The sequence below is a fragment of the Bicyclus anynana genome, chromosome 8, assembly GCF_947172395.1.
Source record: "Bicyclus anynana chromosome 8, ilBicAnyn1.1, whole genome shotgun sequence".
Classification (NCBI taxonomy): Eukaryota; Metazoa; Arthropoda; class Insecta; order Lepidoptera; family Nymphalidae; genus Bicyclus; species Bicyclus anynana.
In genome coordinates, this window is record NC_069090.1 from 15448086 (window position 1) to 15466827 (window position 18742).

At 37.2% G+C, this 18742-nt stretch overlaps 2 protein-coding genes across 5 annotated transcripts in view; one reads left to right on the forward strand and one right to left on the reverse strand.

Annotated features, from left to right (window-relative positions):
• LOC112056158 (uncharacterized) overlaps positions 1-18742 on the reverse strand; it is a 59949-nt gene that overhangs the window by 19718 nt on the left and 21489 nt on the right. The window lies entirely within an intron of this gene.
• The window catches only part of LOC112056160 (uncharacterized), a 29801-nt gene continuing 18200 nt past the window's right edge, over positions 7142-18742 (forward strand). Inside the window, exons 1-3 of one of the 3 annotated variants that reach the window (XM_024096527.2) lie at positions 7142-7335; positions 7669-7728; positions 16187-16370. In XM_024096527.2, the coding sequence (XP_023952295.1) occupies positions 16195-16370 (176 nt within the window). In that variant the 5' untranslated portion in view covers positions 7142-7335; positions 7669-7728; positions 16187-16194. Of the gene's footprint in view, positions 7336-7668; positions 7729-8128; positions 8563-16186; positions 16371-18742 lie in introns of those variants that run through there. The other 2 variants (XM_024096525.2, XM_024096526.2) reach the window with 2 other exon arrangements.

Below are 18742 nucleotides of genomic sequence, written 5' to 3' on the forward strand. Positions count from 1 at the left end.
TTATTGCGAATTCAGGTTACAGTCAGACCTTATTGAAATAATCACCAAATTTCGCCTTACAGCTTGCAATATCATTATTAAAAACACCTAACATTGTAATTTACAATAATCAATTCACACATATTAATTATTTGTACTGTGATTAATTAATTAGTAGGTATATTGAATGTTTTAGAGAATAAACCATGCAAAACAATAATTCTAATTTTGCCTTTATGTCAATATTATGTCAGTTTATATAGGGTAAATAAGTAAAATCATAATAAAATACAAAAAAATAGTCATTAATATGGTGTAACAAAGATCGAAAAATATCAAAAACTTCTTGAAATCAATTGAAATTGGTTTATTCATCATACTACTTTTTGATGGAGTAGTATGCTTTGTTTATTAAAAATGTCTTTAATTGTTTCTTAAAATTTGTCAGGTTGGAAAGGTTTTTGATATTTAATATCAGCTTATTGTAAATATTTATTGATTGGCAAAATACACTTTCCGAAACTGCTGATTTTGCAGCTTATCCACACAACCTTAAAGGACATCTTTTTTTATTCAAGTTTTTGAAAAGTGACCCCAGAACATTATTCCGTATCTTAGAGTTAATTCGACATATCCAAAATAAGCAATACGCAGTGTTTCAACATTAGCTGATTTGATTCACTGTGTACGCACTGTGCGTAGGAAAATTTTAATAATTTCTTACATAGGTTGTCAACCTGTGTTTTCCAACCAAGATCAACAATTATTCCTATAAACTTGGTCTCACCTGTTTCACTAACTTGCATACCCTTATGGTTAATATTATTTGTTGTTATTCCAAATCAATTCCAGTTAAAATTAATAATTTTAGTCTTCTCCAAATTAATACTTAAATTATTTTTACAAGCCAATCCTCATAAGTTAATGTATTATGACGTTCATATAATATTGTACAGTCGTCTGCAAATAGGACCATAGGTTGAGCTATTACCGAAGGGGGGTCATTAATATACATAATAAATAACAATGGGCCTAGAATGTTCCCTTGTGGCACATCATGCTTAACGCTACGAGATGTTGAGTGATTAAGATATCCTTGTTAAGTTATTAGGACATATTCTACTAATTTCAGTAATTTGCGATCTATCAGTGAGACGCGACGAGATAAGACGTCAAGAGATCTAACACAGTTCCTCAAACACCATATTTATATTATACGCAACAAAATATTATGATCCACAAAATCGAAAGCTTTTATCCATGTACAAAGCCGTTAGATATGCCAATCGATCCATACAGACATCTTTATACAACGTATAGTATTGCCAGTGAATATTTTATTACTTAGGTTCTGGGTTCGAAACCTGGGTCGAGATTTTAAGATATTTATTACTTGCTTCGAAGAATTTATCAGTTAAATTGTAAGCCCAGAGTTGGGCTGTTAGGCCGTCGGCCTGATATCATTGATATAGTGGTCGTTAAAACACAATATCCATAAGTCCGCCAACCCGCATTGGAATAATGTGGTGGGAAGCTCCATAACCTTTCTCGAGCGTCTTTTATCAGAAGGGACGCCTGGCCCTGGCTGTTAGAAGAAGCTGTTAGTGACGATCTATTTATTTATTTACAAAACAACACTCGGGAATACATTACAGTGGCTTAATTCATCTTCCCAGGCTACAATAAACAATATTATAAAAAAGAATTCCTATTTACTGAGAAAAAAATATGTTGTCTAAACTTGCACTCGATTACAATGACGCCTGATGAAAAGCAATGATGAAGCTAAGATGAAGCGCGCTTGCCTAATAGATCGCTAAAATTTTGTTAAAAACTTTACTTTTTTTCTCTGTACTGTTGTTTTACTGTCTTTCTTATCGGAACGATACGGATACGGAACGCGGTATGCGTTAGTATCTATTAATCTGAGGCGGTACCTATGCGGGGAGAAACAGAATAAAATGGCGGATCAAAGTATGTTGCCACCGGTGATAAATATTGCTTCTTTTGCGGTGAAATGTAAGCATCCGTTCTTAGGTCACATCCGATCGTATAGGCGATCATATAGGCGAGCCAATCTTACATAATTGAAAAAAAAAATTCGGCGCCTGCTTCAAATTTTACGGCAGAACTCCTCAACAGTGTCGCTACAAAACCGACCTAATACGGCATCATCAAGTTAATAATATTTTTTCACAAACAAATTAGCTGATTAAACCTAATGTTGGTATTGGTAGCACCATGAAATGAATTAAAAACCAAAAAAAATAATCATCAAAGTATTTAAAAAATTATGCGATTTAATAAAAATTATCAACGCCATCTTGTAATATTTTTGTAGTACCTCAAGACACTAATAGATGGCACCAGCATACAAATATCGTCGTTCGTTATGAAAGTATAGGCACTTTGTGAAATCAACCAAATTGTTCCGTGTAAAACTGATGACCTAGTTGCTATGTATAGCTATCTCATTCTAATCCAAAGTAATCTTCGTAGTTTCGTATGGTCTCGGTATCTTTCGGAACTACTTAAAGATTAGATTATTTTTATTACACCGTGCATGGCTCAAGAAGTAGTTATTGGATAACATTATAGTCTACCATTCTAGTGACAAGGCAGCAAAGAGTACATTATTAATAAAAATTAGTACGAGGCATTATTATTGAATACTAGTAGACGCCGCGCGGTTTCACCCGCGTGGTTCCCGTTCCCGAAGAATACGCGGATAAAATATAGCCTATAGCCTTCCTCGGTAAATGGGCTATCTAACACTGAAAGAAGTTTTCAAATCGCACCAGTAGTTCCTGAGATTAGCGCGTTCGATCAATCAAACAAACAAACAAACTCTTCAGCTTTATAATATTAGTATAGATTGTAATTGCAATGGTAATACAGAGGTCAATTCTGTATATGAAATGCTTACATTTCCAAAATAACTATCAGGGGTTACTAGTGATCGATAGGTAGGTACTGATGCCAAAAATGCAATCAGTAAAATTTCCGTCTGTCTGTCTGTATGTTCGTTTTAGAAACAAAAGCTAATCGACGGATTTTAACGAAACTTTGTACAATTGTTCTTTATTCAATTTATAGTATACCTACCTACTTACTTTTCATCACGCTACGATCAATAAGCAGTGAAGGGACATGTTGGGAAAACGGGAGAAGTTCCTTACTCCATTTTTTAAGCTTCCGTCGCGTGTGCAACCTTAATGGGTAGGGTAAGGGTAGGGTAGAGTAGGGTAGGGGTAGTTGAAAGTTTACATCGACTTTCACGCGGACGAAGTCGCGGGCGTATGCTAGTAGAAAATAAAATAAAGGAAAACCATTTAAATCTCTCTTCGATGATCCTAGTCTAAAATAGAATGCGCTAATTTTCTATAGACTAAACTACCTACTTATTGTCTAGTCTTTACGAGTAGGTAGGTACCTACTTTTAAGTTATACCTACCTAACTGTCGTCATCTGACAACGTCATATTGGCGTATAAAACACCCCGTTAACTCGGGCGTTTTAGAAGAGCCCGTGAACGCCAGACTTTCGTCATTTTATAAAAGCTGAAAGTTCGTCAGCTCATGCTACTACCATAAGTACGGTAGCCAATTCTGGAGTTTGGACCGTGGTGGCTTTTAGAGGTAGCAGGTTTTAAGCATCCAGACCCTCAACCGTCTAAGTACCTGTTTTGAAGCAGGAATACCCTAGTTAAAAACCTTGTGCACGCCACTGTGTATAGCCCGCTAACTCTAACTAACTCTAACTGGAGCAGCGCGGTAAGTGCACACGCCTATGATGTGAGGTCACCTTTAGGTTGGTGGACACGGGAGTCAGAACAGCACTATAAATGGTAGGGGTCCATGATGACTAGGTTTGAATATATTGATTTTTATGATACATTCGGGTAAATAAGGTCAATGTTAACTTATTTATACATAAAAAGCAAAGATTGCCTAGATATTTGCAAAATAAATCCAATATATAAAATTCTCGTGTCACGGTTTTTGTTGCCATACTCCTCTGAAACGGCTTGACCGATTTTGATGAAATTTTTTGTGCTTATCCGGTATCTATGAGAATAGGCCAACATCTATTTTTTATATGACACTCGCAAATAACGTAGCTTTTTATTGGTAAAACAATTTTCCAAGGTAGGATAGGGAAGTGGTAGGGTAGGAGTAGAATAGGGGTGGGATAGGGGTAGGGTAGGGGTAGGGTAGAGCTGGGTTGGGGTAGGGTAGGAATTAGGTTAAGATAGGGGTAGGGTAGAGTATGGGTAGGGTAGGGTATGGTAGGGCAGGGTAGGGATTAGCATAGGATAGGGGTAGTTGAAAGTTTACATCGAGTTTCACGCGGACGAAGTCGCGGGAGTCCGCTAGTAAGAATATAAAATTTTAAAATCTATTAAAAATCATTTATCGTAATTAGATAAAAATTCATACAGTTTTAGCTTCCTTACATTAAATGTGACATTTTTAATATATGAACTATAAACATAAACGCACAAATAACAAAGATATTAGTAATTTGGTTAGACCGCCCATACAAATCTAACGATCATTATGTACCTACGACGTCATTAACTCGTACCATTTTGTATGGGGCGTTTTTCAGGGATCCGCGGCAACGCCGCAAATCTGACCATTTAAATCCCTGTAGCTCCGAAAGTAATGATCGCAGATACCCTGTTACTATTCCTAATAGCATACTCGTAATTGATATACAATTTAATGGACATGGATATACAATTTAAAAAACTGTCATCATCCCCTTTATGGACCTGCCAATACATAAGTTTAAGCAATGTGTTAATATACTTTTACTTATAGCTCAACGAGTTGCGAAGCTGAAGGCGGGGCACATAGTTCGAAGAGCCGATGGACGTTGGGGTCCCAAAGTACTGGAATGGCGACCCTGCACTAGTAGGCGCAGTGTTGGTCGACCTCCCACCAGGTGGAGATCAAGCGAGTCGCAGAAATTTGCTGGATGCAGGTGGCTCAGTATCGTGATGTTTGGAAGTCCCTACAAAAGGCCTATGTCCTGCAGTGGACGTCCATCGGCTGACATGATGATGATGATGATGATGATGACGACATTTACTTAGTCGTGGTTGGGTCATAATTGATGAGTTTCATAATCACATTAATATTATAAAGGCGAAAAATTGTGTGGAAGTGTGTGTGTAAATATATATGTTTGTTCATCTTTTACGCTGCGGCTCCTGAAGCGATTTGGCTGAAATTTAGAATGGATTTAGATTTAGATTTTACGCTGGATTAACACATACTCTTCATTCCGGAAAAATCCATGGTTCCCGCGGGATTTGTGACAAACTGAATACCACGCGGACGAAGTCGCGGGCGCCCGCTAGACGCCGTAAAGATGAAGGCCAATCTACCTTCATACAAGAAGTAAAACTAAAAAAAAATTAATGATGTTAACAATTGTAAATTAGGTATTGTATGATTTTTTCAAAAGGGCAACTGTTGAGTTTCTTGCCGACACTTCTCAGGAGAACCTGCCTTCCGATACTAAGCTTACTTAAATTAATTTTGAATTTATTTGAGCAGCGTAGAGGGGATAAACACCAAATTCATAATTCCTCCATTTTAAGTTAGTGACTAACACAAAATTAATAAAATAACATGGATAAAACACGATGACAGCTTCATACCATCATCATTTTTGGCTGGTGGGAGGCTTCGGCCGTGGCTAGTTACCACCCTACCGGCAAAGACGTGCCGCCAAGCAATTTAACGTTCCGGTACGATGTCGTGTAGAAACCTAAAGGGGTGTGGATTTTTATCCTACTCCTAAAAAGTTGGCCCGCTTCCATTTTAGATTGCATCATCACTTACCATCAGACTTCCTAACCCCGCCGGTGACGCCGTGAATAGTTCCGCAAGGAGCTCTCGGCACCTACTCAGACAGAAAAAAAAATATCTTTAACCGCCTGCATCCAGAGTTTGACTTGACGTCAGGTCACGGTAGGTAATATCGACAATCACATCATTTACTGTTATCCGAGGAAGTACTACAGCCATTGCTAATGTCTAAATACGGGGACATAAGGCTTAAGTCCCAACACCAGGCGAATGGTCACAGGGCAGTATTTCTCTGTATAGTTCAACATCAGATGAGTCACCCTGTTTGGTTCGTCCTATAAAATTTATTCGTCATGACACTTCCTCTACGATATCACGATTAAATATGCATAGGCTGTAGACCGTGGATATCTCTATAATTATTATTGTGCTTACTTAGGTGTGGAAAATCCCGCCAATTTGGCTAGCGAACTATGGTCAGAATCTCTCATTAAAATAAAGGAGAGAAGAGTTGTGTTGTGTTCAGTATCAGTGATGATGGATTGATGTGAAATAAGGACCTATTAGTCAATTGAAATATTTTTAATTGCCTACGTAAACTTTTACTTCCGTTGTTAAATAATAAGTAAAAAAAGATCTTCCAGGAATCCATTTAAAAACATTTTGTTTGCTGTGGTTAGCTGTAATTTCTCACTTGTCAATGTATTATTTTTCTTCACTGACGTTTGTAGTTTGAATTGATCACAAAAGAATTTATTCATCTAAGCACTGACATAGGTCAATGCTTATAACTATCTATACTATAGCATTATTATCATGTATTTAGTAGAACATAATTGATAACACACATTTAGATAAGCTGCAAGGTACAAAACTTATGCATTATACACTTAGACTTCATAACAGGTCATTAACAATTGCTGATTTCACTGTTGGAACATAACATCTTTTTATCATAACATACTGGCCTGCTGAGACGCAAATAAAAAAAAAAAAGAACGTCATCCAAATTCGAAACGCTGAAGTTTATCGATTCGTTTGTTAAGTATCCTCAGTCCAAAACGCTGTGACGGAGAGTAGATTGTGGTTTGTTGTACGAAATAGTTTAGAATTAAGCTTAAAGTGCGTAGGATCTGCGCTCACGGACACAACCGGAATTTATATTTAGAACGCGCGGCAAATGAATAAAAAATCACGATACGTGCAGCCCGCGCGGACGTCGGACGTCGAATAATTTGAATTTTCAAGGTGTCTGCATTGGTAGCGCGCTAGCGGTGGGGCGTTGGCGACTGGCGTGCATCGACCGCCCTGCACACCGCTTCGTCTTGCTCCCTGTCGCCTGTTCCTATCGATTCCGAACAGTTTCATCGAGGCCCGACACTGCGAGAGGCGAAAACGATAATGTCGAACAAAGGACTAGAAACTGAACATGTTTGTTGAACATTGGAAAAAACTGTACAGAACTCGGAGTGTTCGGTAGCTGTGTATAAAATTGACGATAATTTTTATCCGTTTTTAGCTTATACCGCGCCAGGTCAGTGAAAATTTGATTAAAAAAATATACCTACGCAATATGTTCTTACCTCTAATGTACTTTGGACGAGCAGGCTAGTGGAATATTCCATTCTCTTGCAACATAACCAAATGCGGCCGCCTTTGTCTCATTGCCTGAGCCTAGCGTTTCGTTTCGTTACAATATGGATCGTGAACGAGTTGCCCAAGTAATTTGATTTTACGAAGATTGTATTCGTTAGGTAAAACGTATGAACTCGGTTTAACTAACTACTAGCTAGTCTAAATAATGGTAATTTTACACTTGATGATTGCTTACAGCTACTAAAATATGTTTTCTTTTCGAATTTATAAGCTGCATTTGGATTCAAGTGTTACGTAACTAATTAAAACCACAATGGCTTGGAATGAAAAGGTACGTTGATAATATTAATAAATAGCTTAGCTCAAATACTTACTGGTAGGTATAGGTATGCACATAACCTGTATATCATCATGGATATTGCAAAATTGTGTAAAATAACTAAAAACTAAGAACAAAAGAAAAGAGAAAGACAAGACAAAACAATCAAGCCGGCCAACTTATAATAAACGTTTAACGTTCAGAAAGTAGGTAATCAAAATACTTAGCTGAACTCCGTACAGCTTTAAACAATTACATTTAAATAAGTAAGTACCTACTAAAATCATATTTTATTAAATAATTATGTATTTATAAATATCTAAAAAAAACAAATTGAAATTAATATTCTGCGCTTACGATAATAATGCATTAAAATAATGGCATCCATATAATTTTTGGCATTACGAAATATGAATACGAATTATGCATACACAAAAGTAGCTATATAGAGTACAGACAGCGCTCAGCATTCTCGTCACTCGGCAGTCGGCAGGACAGACAGAGCAAGCAATAGTTTACTGTTTATCCGCGCGCAGGGAGAGGTCGCCACCCGCCCGTCGCGCTCTTGTGGCCGCGTAGCGCGAACCTCGTCGCCATTTTGTCGTTCATTTCGTACGTCGCAACGAAAGGGGAGACTCGACCGACGGCGCTGGCGCGTTCGTGTAAAAATTGAAGCAGTATCAAGACAAACGTGATCTCCATAGTCCATAGTCGTATAGAAGAACTTGTGATTACGGATCAATAGTCTTACATTGCTAATTGCTATTAACAATGTATAACAGTGTTATTAATTAATGCGTGAATATCACGTAGGTACTTCAAGACTGTGTTAAGTGTGTATAGATTGTAAGTAATTTTTCTTTATATATATATGATTTTGACCATTTTCATGTGGTTTTCTCTTTCTTCTACTTTAAAATATGTTAACCTTCTACCTACTTCGTAGGTATTTAGTGAGTTCTGTTATGCGTGGCCAGTGGCGTCGCGAAATATTCATGATCGGATGTTGCGTCGCAGTAGGAGTTTCCGATGATAACCGAACATTGCCGATGCGGTACCGAATACGCGCTGCAGTTTCTAGTGTTGCCATACTTACTTAATAAAAAGGTTGGTCATCGAATAATTTGTGGTAGATATTCTGTAAATCTATATTTATCTATTTAAATAAAACAAAATGATTACCTATTCAAGTGTCTCTAATACAAGGCATCAAAAGTAAATTACAAACTACTATTTTCAATAGTGCCGTGATTGTACATAAGTACATACGACAATTTATTATTGCGTGATTCCTTTTTGTTAACTTTGAACTTACAGTAGGTACCTGAGACGAACGACAAAGAACAATAATTTTACTTCATGGAAGTAGTCTTTAGTTTTTGAAATGACAATTGTATTTTATATTTTTCAAGTCTCTTATGTCCTTTTCTCCTACGTTCTTTTGTGTGCACTTGTGGTAGTTTAGGTTTTTTATAATAAGTATTTCAAAATGGAGCATCATTACTCACCGGAAGGGAGAGTGACATAAGGCACCTCGCTTTTTAGACTTATTGTTTTGTTTACCTATTGATTGTATTTTTGGGCAGATATTCTTCATTGCCTTGCTACCAATTTTTAGAATATCCGTTTGTTTTTGAACTGACAACTATCTAGGTGCCTATTTGATACTTTAGTAGGAAGAGACCTAATTGGTCTCTCTTTTTTTCTAATTTGATCTTCTCATTTTAATTAATCATACTTGAAAATAAAATGATTGAATAAATTATATTTCTCAAGTTTATTTACCTAATAAATAAAATTTATTTTGTTTCAAGTAGGCTAAGCGCTTTCAACAAGTCAAGCCAAATATTTTAAAAGTACCCACAAACGTTTCTGGTCGTCTAATTTAGAAAGTCTTTAGTTTTTGATTAAAATTGTCATAAATGCAAACTTAGGTATGTAGGTATACGTTATGCAGAATCTGTACCACTATAACTAAAGTTAGTTGTAAGTGTAGTACAGATTAAAGGACGTATAACAAAAAGCGTTTGGTCTATTTTACTATAACACAATATAATAAAAGAAGGTCTTTGCGACGTCTATTGTCTGTGCCTTCCAAAACACAAAAGCGACCAGTCCAAACGTAAACCGGTTTTAAAGATTTCTTTTCTATGTCTACCTAAACATCGTTTGTATACTTTGGAAGTCTGTCTGTGGTAGACAAGCGTGTTGGTGTATAAAACTGAAGTATCGTTCTCTAACCGCGCTACAAACCTTCAGTTTTAACTGTACAGTTTTGTTTTATCGAAATTTCATTCAAAATCGTTAGAAAGTTTTAAGAACTTTACAGTTCAAACGGATGGACTCTATTACACACGGCAAATTGAACTGAATAGTTCAACTACAATTAAAACTACAAGTCCTATACTATAACGACTTTTAGTTTTACTCACAAACGCGCTTGGTAAACGAAGTTCCTGGATTAGATTGACTGTTCTTATAAAATTATTTATACTTCTCTTTGTTGAAGTTATATCTTATAGGTTTCCAATCTTATAGGTTTCCATATCTTGTAGGTTTCTATATCTTGTAGGTTTCCATCCCTGTCATACACATAAGAACTCGTACCGTTTCTCGAGACGTGAATGACATTTCCTTAAGCGTTTCTCTTCATCGTATCCCATACGCATGGCTAGGCTATGTAACTCTCCTGAAGTCTGCGTTTCCTAATTCTTACTTTGGGCATCTCTTACAAGAGGCAATCTTGCAATATTGCCTCTCGTTCCACCTTAGGCCACCTCTACACTATCATATTTGATCGTGGTCAAGCGTGAGCCTAATCCATGTAAAAAAACTAGGTACGTACAAAGTTAAAGATGATGATTTGTGATTTGTCTACGTCGGCACGTCTGTTCATGCTATATAGAGAGCATTGTCAAGTAATAATTATTATCTTTTAATTCTCCAGTAATAGTAATCTTCATAACACGGAAATATTGAAATTTTAAAGTATACTTTGAAATTATAAAACAAAATTGAAAAGGCATCTAGGCCACCTCTATGTACTCATCATTTTTGACGAGCCGAGTACGTCGTACTAGTAGATGCTTCGCGGTTTCACCCGCGTAATTCCCGTTCCCGTGGGAATACGGAGATAAAATATAGCTTATGACACTCGCTAATATCGTGGCTTCTGTTGGTAAAAGAGTTTTTAAAGTAGATTCAGGGATTACCCCTTTATAATCTTAGAAACTTTACCTCTTTAATATTAGTATAAATAATATAAACTCAAGCCTGCTTTAGTAGACAAAATACATACTAACTGCTGTGGTTATTTTTGCTGTCAAGCAGTATTGCCGTGACCTTGTCTGAAAGGCATGATTGGCGGTGTAATTACTAGCACATGAATCTAAACACTTGTTGACCATCCAATAAGCCCACGTGCCTGCAGTGCTAACGGCTTGACATCCGATGGAACTGCGATGTGTATGACATCATTTACATCGCGTCCATCACACGATCAGTTTAATTGGGTGGTGAGTGGCTAGCATTTTCCTCTGGTTGATGGCTACATCGTGGCACTTTGTTAGACATGTTCTTTGCATGCCCTGCTATTTTCGCTATGTCCTTTGATTATTATGTCGTCGTCGTTATCAACCCATATTCGGCTCACTGCTGAGCTCGAGTCTCCTCTCAGATTGAGAGGGGTTAGGCCAATAGTCCACCACGCTGGCCCAATGCGGATTGGCAGACTTCACACACGCAGAGAATTAAGATAATTCTCTGGTATGCAGGTTTCCTCACGATGCTTTTCCTTCACCGTTAGAGACACGTGATATTTAATTTCTTATTTATTATTATGCACTCGTACTAAAAAAATATCTCAGATTTTAGTCCGATCTTCTAACCGCAGTAGCTTTGAGGCTTACGACTGTTATAGTTTTAATCAATATCTTTTTGTCTCTATCTTTTATCTTTGAGGACCTCCGTAGCGCAGTGGTATCGCGGTGGATTTACAAGACGGAGGTCCTGGGTTCGATCCCCGGCTGGGTCGATTGAGGTTTTCTTAATTGGTCTAGGTCTGGCTGGTGGGAGGCTTCGGTCGTGGCTAGTTACCACCCTACCGATAAAGACGTACCGCCACGCGTTTTAGCGTTCCGGTATGATGTGTAGAAACCAAAAGGGGTGTGAATTTTCATTCTCCTCCTAACAAGTTAGTCTGCTTCCATCTTAGATTGTATCATCTCTTACCATCATGTGAGATTGTAGTCAAGGGCTAACTTGTAGAGAATAAAAAATAATCTTTAACTAGCGGACGCCCGTAATTTGGTTTGCTATGGGAACTCGTTACTTCGGCTTCGTCCTTAGCGTACGTCCACTAACTATAAACTCCATACCTCCTTTTCAAATTTTATCTTTGTATGTTATGTAGTTTTAGAGATTTCGTGATGTGACCTTTCGCTTTTATATATTTAGAAGATTTAGATAGCCGAAGGTCTTTCTTATGAGAGGGCTATAAAGATACATCTTTGAGCTTATAATTTTTTTTAAAAGAATATTTACCATATTTATACTAATATTAAAAAACTGAAGAGTTTGTTTGTTTGTTTGATTGAACGCGCTAATCTCTGGAACTACAGGTCCGATTTAAAAAATTCTTTCAGCGATAGATAGCCCATTTATCGAGGAAGGCTATAGGCTATATATTATCCCTGTATTCCTATGGGAACGGAAACCACGCGGGTGAAACCGCGCGGCATCAGCTAGTCTTTTATAATATGACCAATATTCCCATTCAACTAACTAGTCGGGAAAGACTGCTAGGAGTGGGTTCGATAATAGACCAACCGGGCGGGGATCGAACCGCCACCCCTCGGTGATGAGTCCAACCGCTCTTACCGTTGAGCTATTGAGGCTTTACCACGATGCGGATCAGTGGACGCACTTGTATATACTCTCTATATAAAGAATACTAAAATACGTTTGATGCGATACGTGCGATCAGCGGCGTGCACTTCATACATGCATTACAGTACTGCATACCCGGATCGACAACTTTATGCACGTCACTGCGTGTGATACGTACCTCGTACCATGCGAGTGGACGCCTGCTATAAAGGGGAACAATTCTATTGGTCCAGGTCTGGCTGGTGGGAGGCTTCGGCCGCGGATAGTTACCACCCTACCGACAAATACGTACCGCCAAGCGATTTAGCGTTCCAGTACGATGTCGTGTAAAAACCGAAAGGAGTGTCGATTTCATCGTACTCCTAACAAGTTAGCCCGCTTTCATCTTAGATTGCATCATCACTTACCATCAGGTGAGATTGTAATAAAGGGCTAACTTGTAGAGAATTAATTAATCTTTTCAGTTATGTGCATTTTGAGAAATTAAATAAAAAGAAAAAAACGTCATGAATCCTGCATACCGGAGATTTTTCTGGATTCTCTATGCATGTGAAGTCTGCCAATCCGCATTGGGCCAGCGAGGTGAACTCACCCCTCTCATTCTGAAAGGAGACTCGTGCTCAACAGTGAACCGAATATGGGTTAAGATGAAACTAATATTGTAAAAAGATTTGTAACCGACATCCAAAAAGGTGGTTCTATGTTCAGCTGTATGTATTTTTTTAATGTTTGTTTTGAATAGGCTCCGAAACTACTGAACTTATTTTAAAAATTCCTTCGCCAATGGAAAGCTACATTATCAGCGAGTAACATAGGACATATTTTATCCCAATGTTCCCACGGGAATGGGAACTACGCGTTTGAAACTGGGTTTAGGAAGTTGGTGTTACGAAGAGCACGCTAATGCTTGCCACTCACCATCCAATAAGTCCACGTGCCTGCAGCGCTAACGGCAGGACATCGCGACCAACACACGTACCATATTTGTCATGAGTACGTACTTACTACGCTGGGTGCCATCTAAACCATAGATTTACGAGTCGGTACAAGTACTATTAATTCTATGATCTAAACTATCATAACCGCTACAGACGTTCAGTTTTATCTAATCGAAATTTCAATTAAAATAATTAGAAAAAACTGTTCAATCAAACTGACGGTCTACACACGGACGATTTAACTGAAAAGTTCACCTGTTCTGTTAAATTAAATTAAATTCTTATTATTTTATAATATAGATAGGTTACCTGCCTACAAAATCACCACAAAAAAGTGATTTAAATACAGTTTTTACACTTCCTAAACACACTACTCGATACTGTAGAAAATATTTAGGTATTATATGTTAAAATTTTAATAAAAAAAATTCAACCGACTTCCAACTCAAAAATTAACCTAAACTAAAAAGCAAAAAATAACATCTTACCTATGTGCTACCTTCTGAACAGTTTGAAGGCGGTGCCAAGCCAGTGATGTTTTAATTTAAGCCGTTTAAATTACAAAATTTCTGTGGTTCTTTCAGAAACGGCTTTAATTAAAACATGACACTGGATTGGCACCGCCTTCAAACTGATCAGAAGGTAGCACATAGGTAAGATGTTATTTTTTGCTTTTTAGTTTAGGTTAATTTTTGAGTTGGAAGTCGGTTGAATTTTTTTTATTAAAATTTTTATTTTTTAATTTTTAGTGTTAGCACACCTACTGAGTGTAACCAAAAATTAATAAGCAATTAGTTGAAACGTTATTTTCCTATGATAAGTATCTAAGTCCTACAATCCCAATTTTAAAAATACTACCTTAACTCATATACAAAATTTCACTCCCTCTTTATCTACACGTAATATGAATATTCAGAAAAACGTGAAAGGTGACTGTCCTCCGTCTTCATCACCAGACCCCCTATGCAGTCACAATCCATATGGTTGGAAAGTTTTCATCAATATAAAATTTATCAAGTCCAAACACAAGGTAGCTACTGTGAACCGTCGAGGAGTTCCCTTAACTCTCCTTCATCTTCGTCACCAGACCCCTAATAAAGTCATAACCTATCCAGGTGGAAAGTTCTCATCAATACAAAATTATCAAGTCCAAACACAAGGTAGCTACTGTGAACCGTTGAGGAGTTCTCTTAACTGTCCTTCGTCTTCATCATCAGACCCTTAATACAGTCACAACCCATCTAGGTGGAAAGTTCTCATCAATACAAATAAATCAAGCCCAAACAAAAGATACCTGCTGTAAATCGTTGACGAGTTCCATCGTCTGTTTTTTGGCTTCATCATCAGACCAACTCCAGACCTTCATAAAATTGTAGTGGTTTAAAATACCTTATGAAAACACTAACAAACGCACTAGCCGTCTCTACAATTTTCGAAAGTTTCCCTCGATTTCTCCAGGATGCCATCATCAGATCCTGACATGAAAAAAATGGGACCACCCTGGAATCAAACCCTTCAAAACAAAAAAAGAATTTTTAAAATCGGTCCACAAATGACGGAATTATCGCTGGACATACATTCGAAGTCTGTTAAAAATAACTTTCGTTGTTCATTAAGCGACTAAATGAAATTAAGACAATTATTCTTCTTCTTCTTCTTCTTCGAGTTCTGTCTCTAGTATAAAATATCATTGCTAGCACGGGTAGGGTTGGTGAAGACTAGTCAGTTGGGCCGGACATTGGGGTGAAAAGGCCGGACACTCTTACGGACACATTATTGAAGTTTTTTTGTCTCTGTAGGACTAGGTACGACAAAAAATGTATATAAAATAAGTATTTTTGCCTGTTATTATAAATATTATTAAATTCTAAGTAAATATAAATAAAATCGAACCAGTTTAAGTAATTTAATATTAATCATTCGATTGGGATGATGACTAGGTTTGAATATATTGATTTTGATGATACATTCGGGTAAATAGGGTCATTGTTAACTAAATTATATATAAAAAGCAAAGATTGTCTGGATATTTGCAAAATAAATGATACTATAAAATTTCAAAAACTATTAAAAATCTTTTATCGTAATTAGATGAAAATTCATACAGTTTTAGGTTCCTTACATTAAATGTGACATTTTTTTAATACATGAACTATAAACATAAACGCACAAATAACAAAGATATTAGTAATTTTGTTTGAACGCACATACAAATCTAACGATCACTACATTGCCTACGACGTCATTAGTTCGTGCCATTTTGTATGGGGCGTTTTTCAGGGATCCGCGGCAGCGCCGCAAATCTGACCCTTTAAATCCCTGTAGCTCCGAAAGTAATGATCGCAGACATTCTGTTCCTTTTACAAAATTGCTTTACTATTAGCGTACTCTTCATTTATATACAATTTTAAAAACTGTCATCATCCCTATTATAGTCATTAGTAACAATTAAGTTCTTGAAATGTTCAAATCCTTGCAAAAGCCGGACGCTGTTTGTTTTGGCCGGACACGCAATCAAAAAGCCTATGTCCGGCTTTATCCGGACGCCTGACAACGCTGAGCATGGGCAAACGTATCAATGGAATTTATTATTTAAATTTTAATCTTACAATTATACCTGGATTAAGATGCATGTATAATTTCAGCCACAAAAATGGACAAAGGCGATATGGAGTACGATCGCAAATTTGAGGAGATGAAGAAATACATTCCCTTTTTGGAGAGTATGATTAAAAGACTGGAAAATTCGAATTCTGACTCCAATCCTCGACAAGCACAGCTGGATAAAATAAGATCACTCCGGGATTTACTTTTGGATAAAAAGAAAAGGTACCTACTGTTTTATTAACCGACTTCATAAAAAGAAGGTTCTCAATTAGACGCGTATGTTTTTTTTAATGTTTTTTGCGTCATAACTTCGTCATTTCTTAACCAATCTTGAAAATTCATTTTTTGTTTGAAAAACTATACTTCCAGATTGGTCCCATTTAATTTTCATGAAAATCGGTTCGGTAATTTTGTGTTAAAATGAAAATAACGAAATTGAAATGGCGTTTTCGTTCACTATGCTAGGACACACTAAAAACAGAAAAATAAAATTTTTTCGCCGCTTTCAAAGTGATCAGAAGGTAGCACATAATATGATGTTATTTTTCGTTTTTTAGTTTATTTTTGTGATTTTGAAGTCTGTTCAGTTTTTTTGTTAAAAAGATTTTATTTCAATCAACTTTATCTCGTTCATGTGTCAACTAAATATATAAAAATATTAATATCTTATACAGGGTGATTCGGACTTTAGTACCGATATTTTTTTTCGTGGTTCAGTATCATTAATAGAACATAAATCTACAAACAGTCCGATACATTTTATGTAATTTTTTTTTATCAATTTATGTCTCAGAAATAACAAAATAATGGACACATTACCAAACAAACTGCGCAAATGCTGGCGGCACTTTGTAAGACGCCGACAAAGAAATACCGGCCGTAGGCATATCGCTTCGGCTTCGACTGACGGGGGTGGCAGAGGTGAGGGGATCGAAAAATCCCTGAGGACGCCTACCGAATTGCCGATGGGCGACCAGTGACAGACAATCTGCCGTCGCTTGCGCATTTACTATGTCGGGATTTTCAAATCGCGACTATTACGAAATGGGGCGAGTGTATTTGCTCAGCAATGAACGCCTTCGTGCAGCTTGCACAATGTACGAGTGAGTGTTCCTAGGCCACGAACCCAAGGAATCCTGAACCCCGCAGTGCCTAATGTGAGGAACAAGTGTTTTAAATAAACTAAATGAAAATTTTATTAAAACGTGCTCGGTTGTGCCTTGAAAGGAATGGACTTCATTTCGAACAATTGTTAAAATACAGTGATTAAAATTTTCAAATTAACATAAACAAACTTAGTAAGTAGATATCATTGATTAATGTAAATATGCTGATTACAATTTTTTAAATACGCCTTTAATGCAAAAGTTTGCGTAATAATAATCATCATTTGTATTTCATTATTTCAATCGAAAGTTCATAGTTTTTATTATTATTATTACGCATGCACTTCAGGCATTATTGATGGTCCTAAGCCCAATAAAGTATGAAAGGAATATCGGTACTCAGCTCAAAAGTGACGACCTTTAATTATTATAAAAATAATAGGTATCAAACAAAAATAAAATAAACGCACAAAGGTCAACGGCCCTCGGCGCGGGCGCTCGCTAACCTACCTACCAGCTGATTTTGTAGTTGCCTATTACCTAGTACAGCGATAGGGTGACCCTCAAATTCTGTTTAAACGTAAATAACTTTAGCTAACGATAACTTTGTTATTTTTGAGTTAAAAAAAAAAAGAAAAAATACGTGTTCATTAAATTTTGTTTATGTACAAAATATAAAAATATCCGTACTAAAAAAAATTTCTTCCTGTATAAAAGTTAGGATGCTTACTGAGTAAATTAAGACTAAAGCATATGCGAATAACGTACCGCCAAGCGATTTAGCGTTCCGGTACGACGTCGTGTAGAAACCGAAAGGGGTGTGGATTTCATCCTCCTCCTAACAAGTTAGGCAGATTCCATCTTAGATTGCATCATCACTTACCATCAGGTGAGATTGTAGTCAAGGGCTAACTTGTAAAGAATAAAAAAAAAGAATAATTCGGCTAACTCGGCTAATATACATGATACCAATATTAAAGCCTGTAGGACTTCCCGATAACATAGCATTCTACTGGTGAAAGATTAAGGAAGGTTTTTAATCGGATCATAAGTTCTGAACGATTTCCCAAAGCCATTTAAAATGTTCCAAACATTACAGTGCCCGTCACGTGATATTGTGTTTGTGAAGTTAGCAACAAATGACTGCGCAACAAATCAATAACGGTACAATCGGCGCGGAGTGTTCGCGTCTGTACGAATGCGCAAAATCATTCCGCAGCTAGCTTCACAAACATAGAGATCCGTGGCGAGCACTGTACCTCTTTATATTCGGCATTGGTGCCAGTGACGGGTCCACGGGGGACGAAGGGAATCTCGCGTGTAGTTGCTGCCCCAGAAGGGGGAGAAAGCATAATAAGGGACAAGGATGTAGAATAACCCGGGAACACGCAAAGAGCATGTTCCGAGCCCGCCCTCCCACTGATCGGCCCGTATGACTGCGAAGTTGGGTGGGCCATGGGCGGTGGTGGGTTGTACCTCTTCATAATA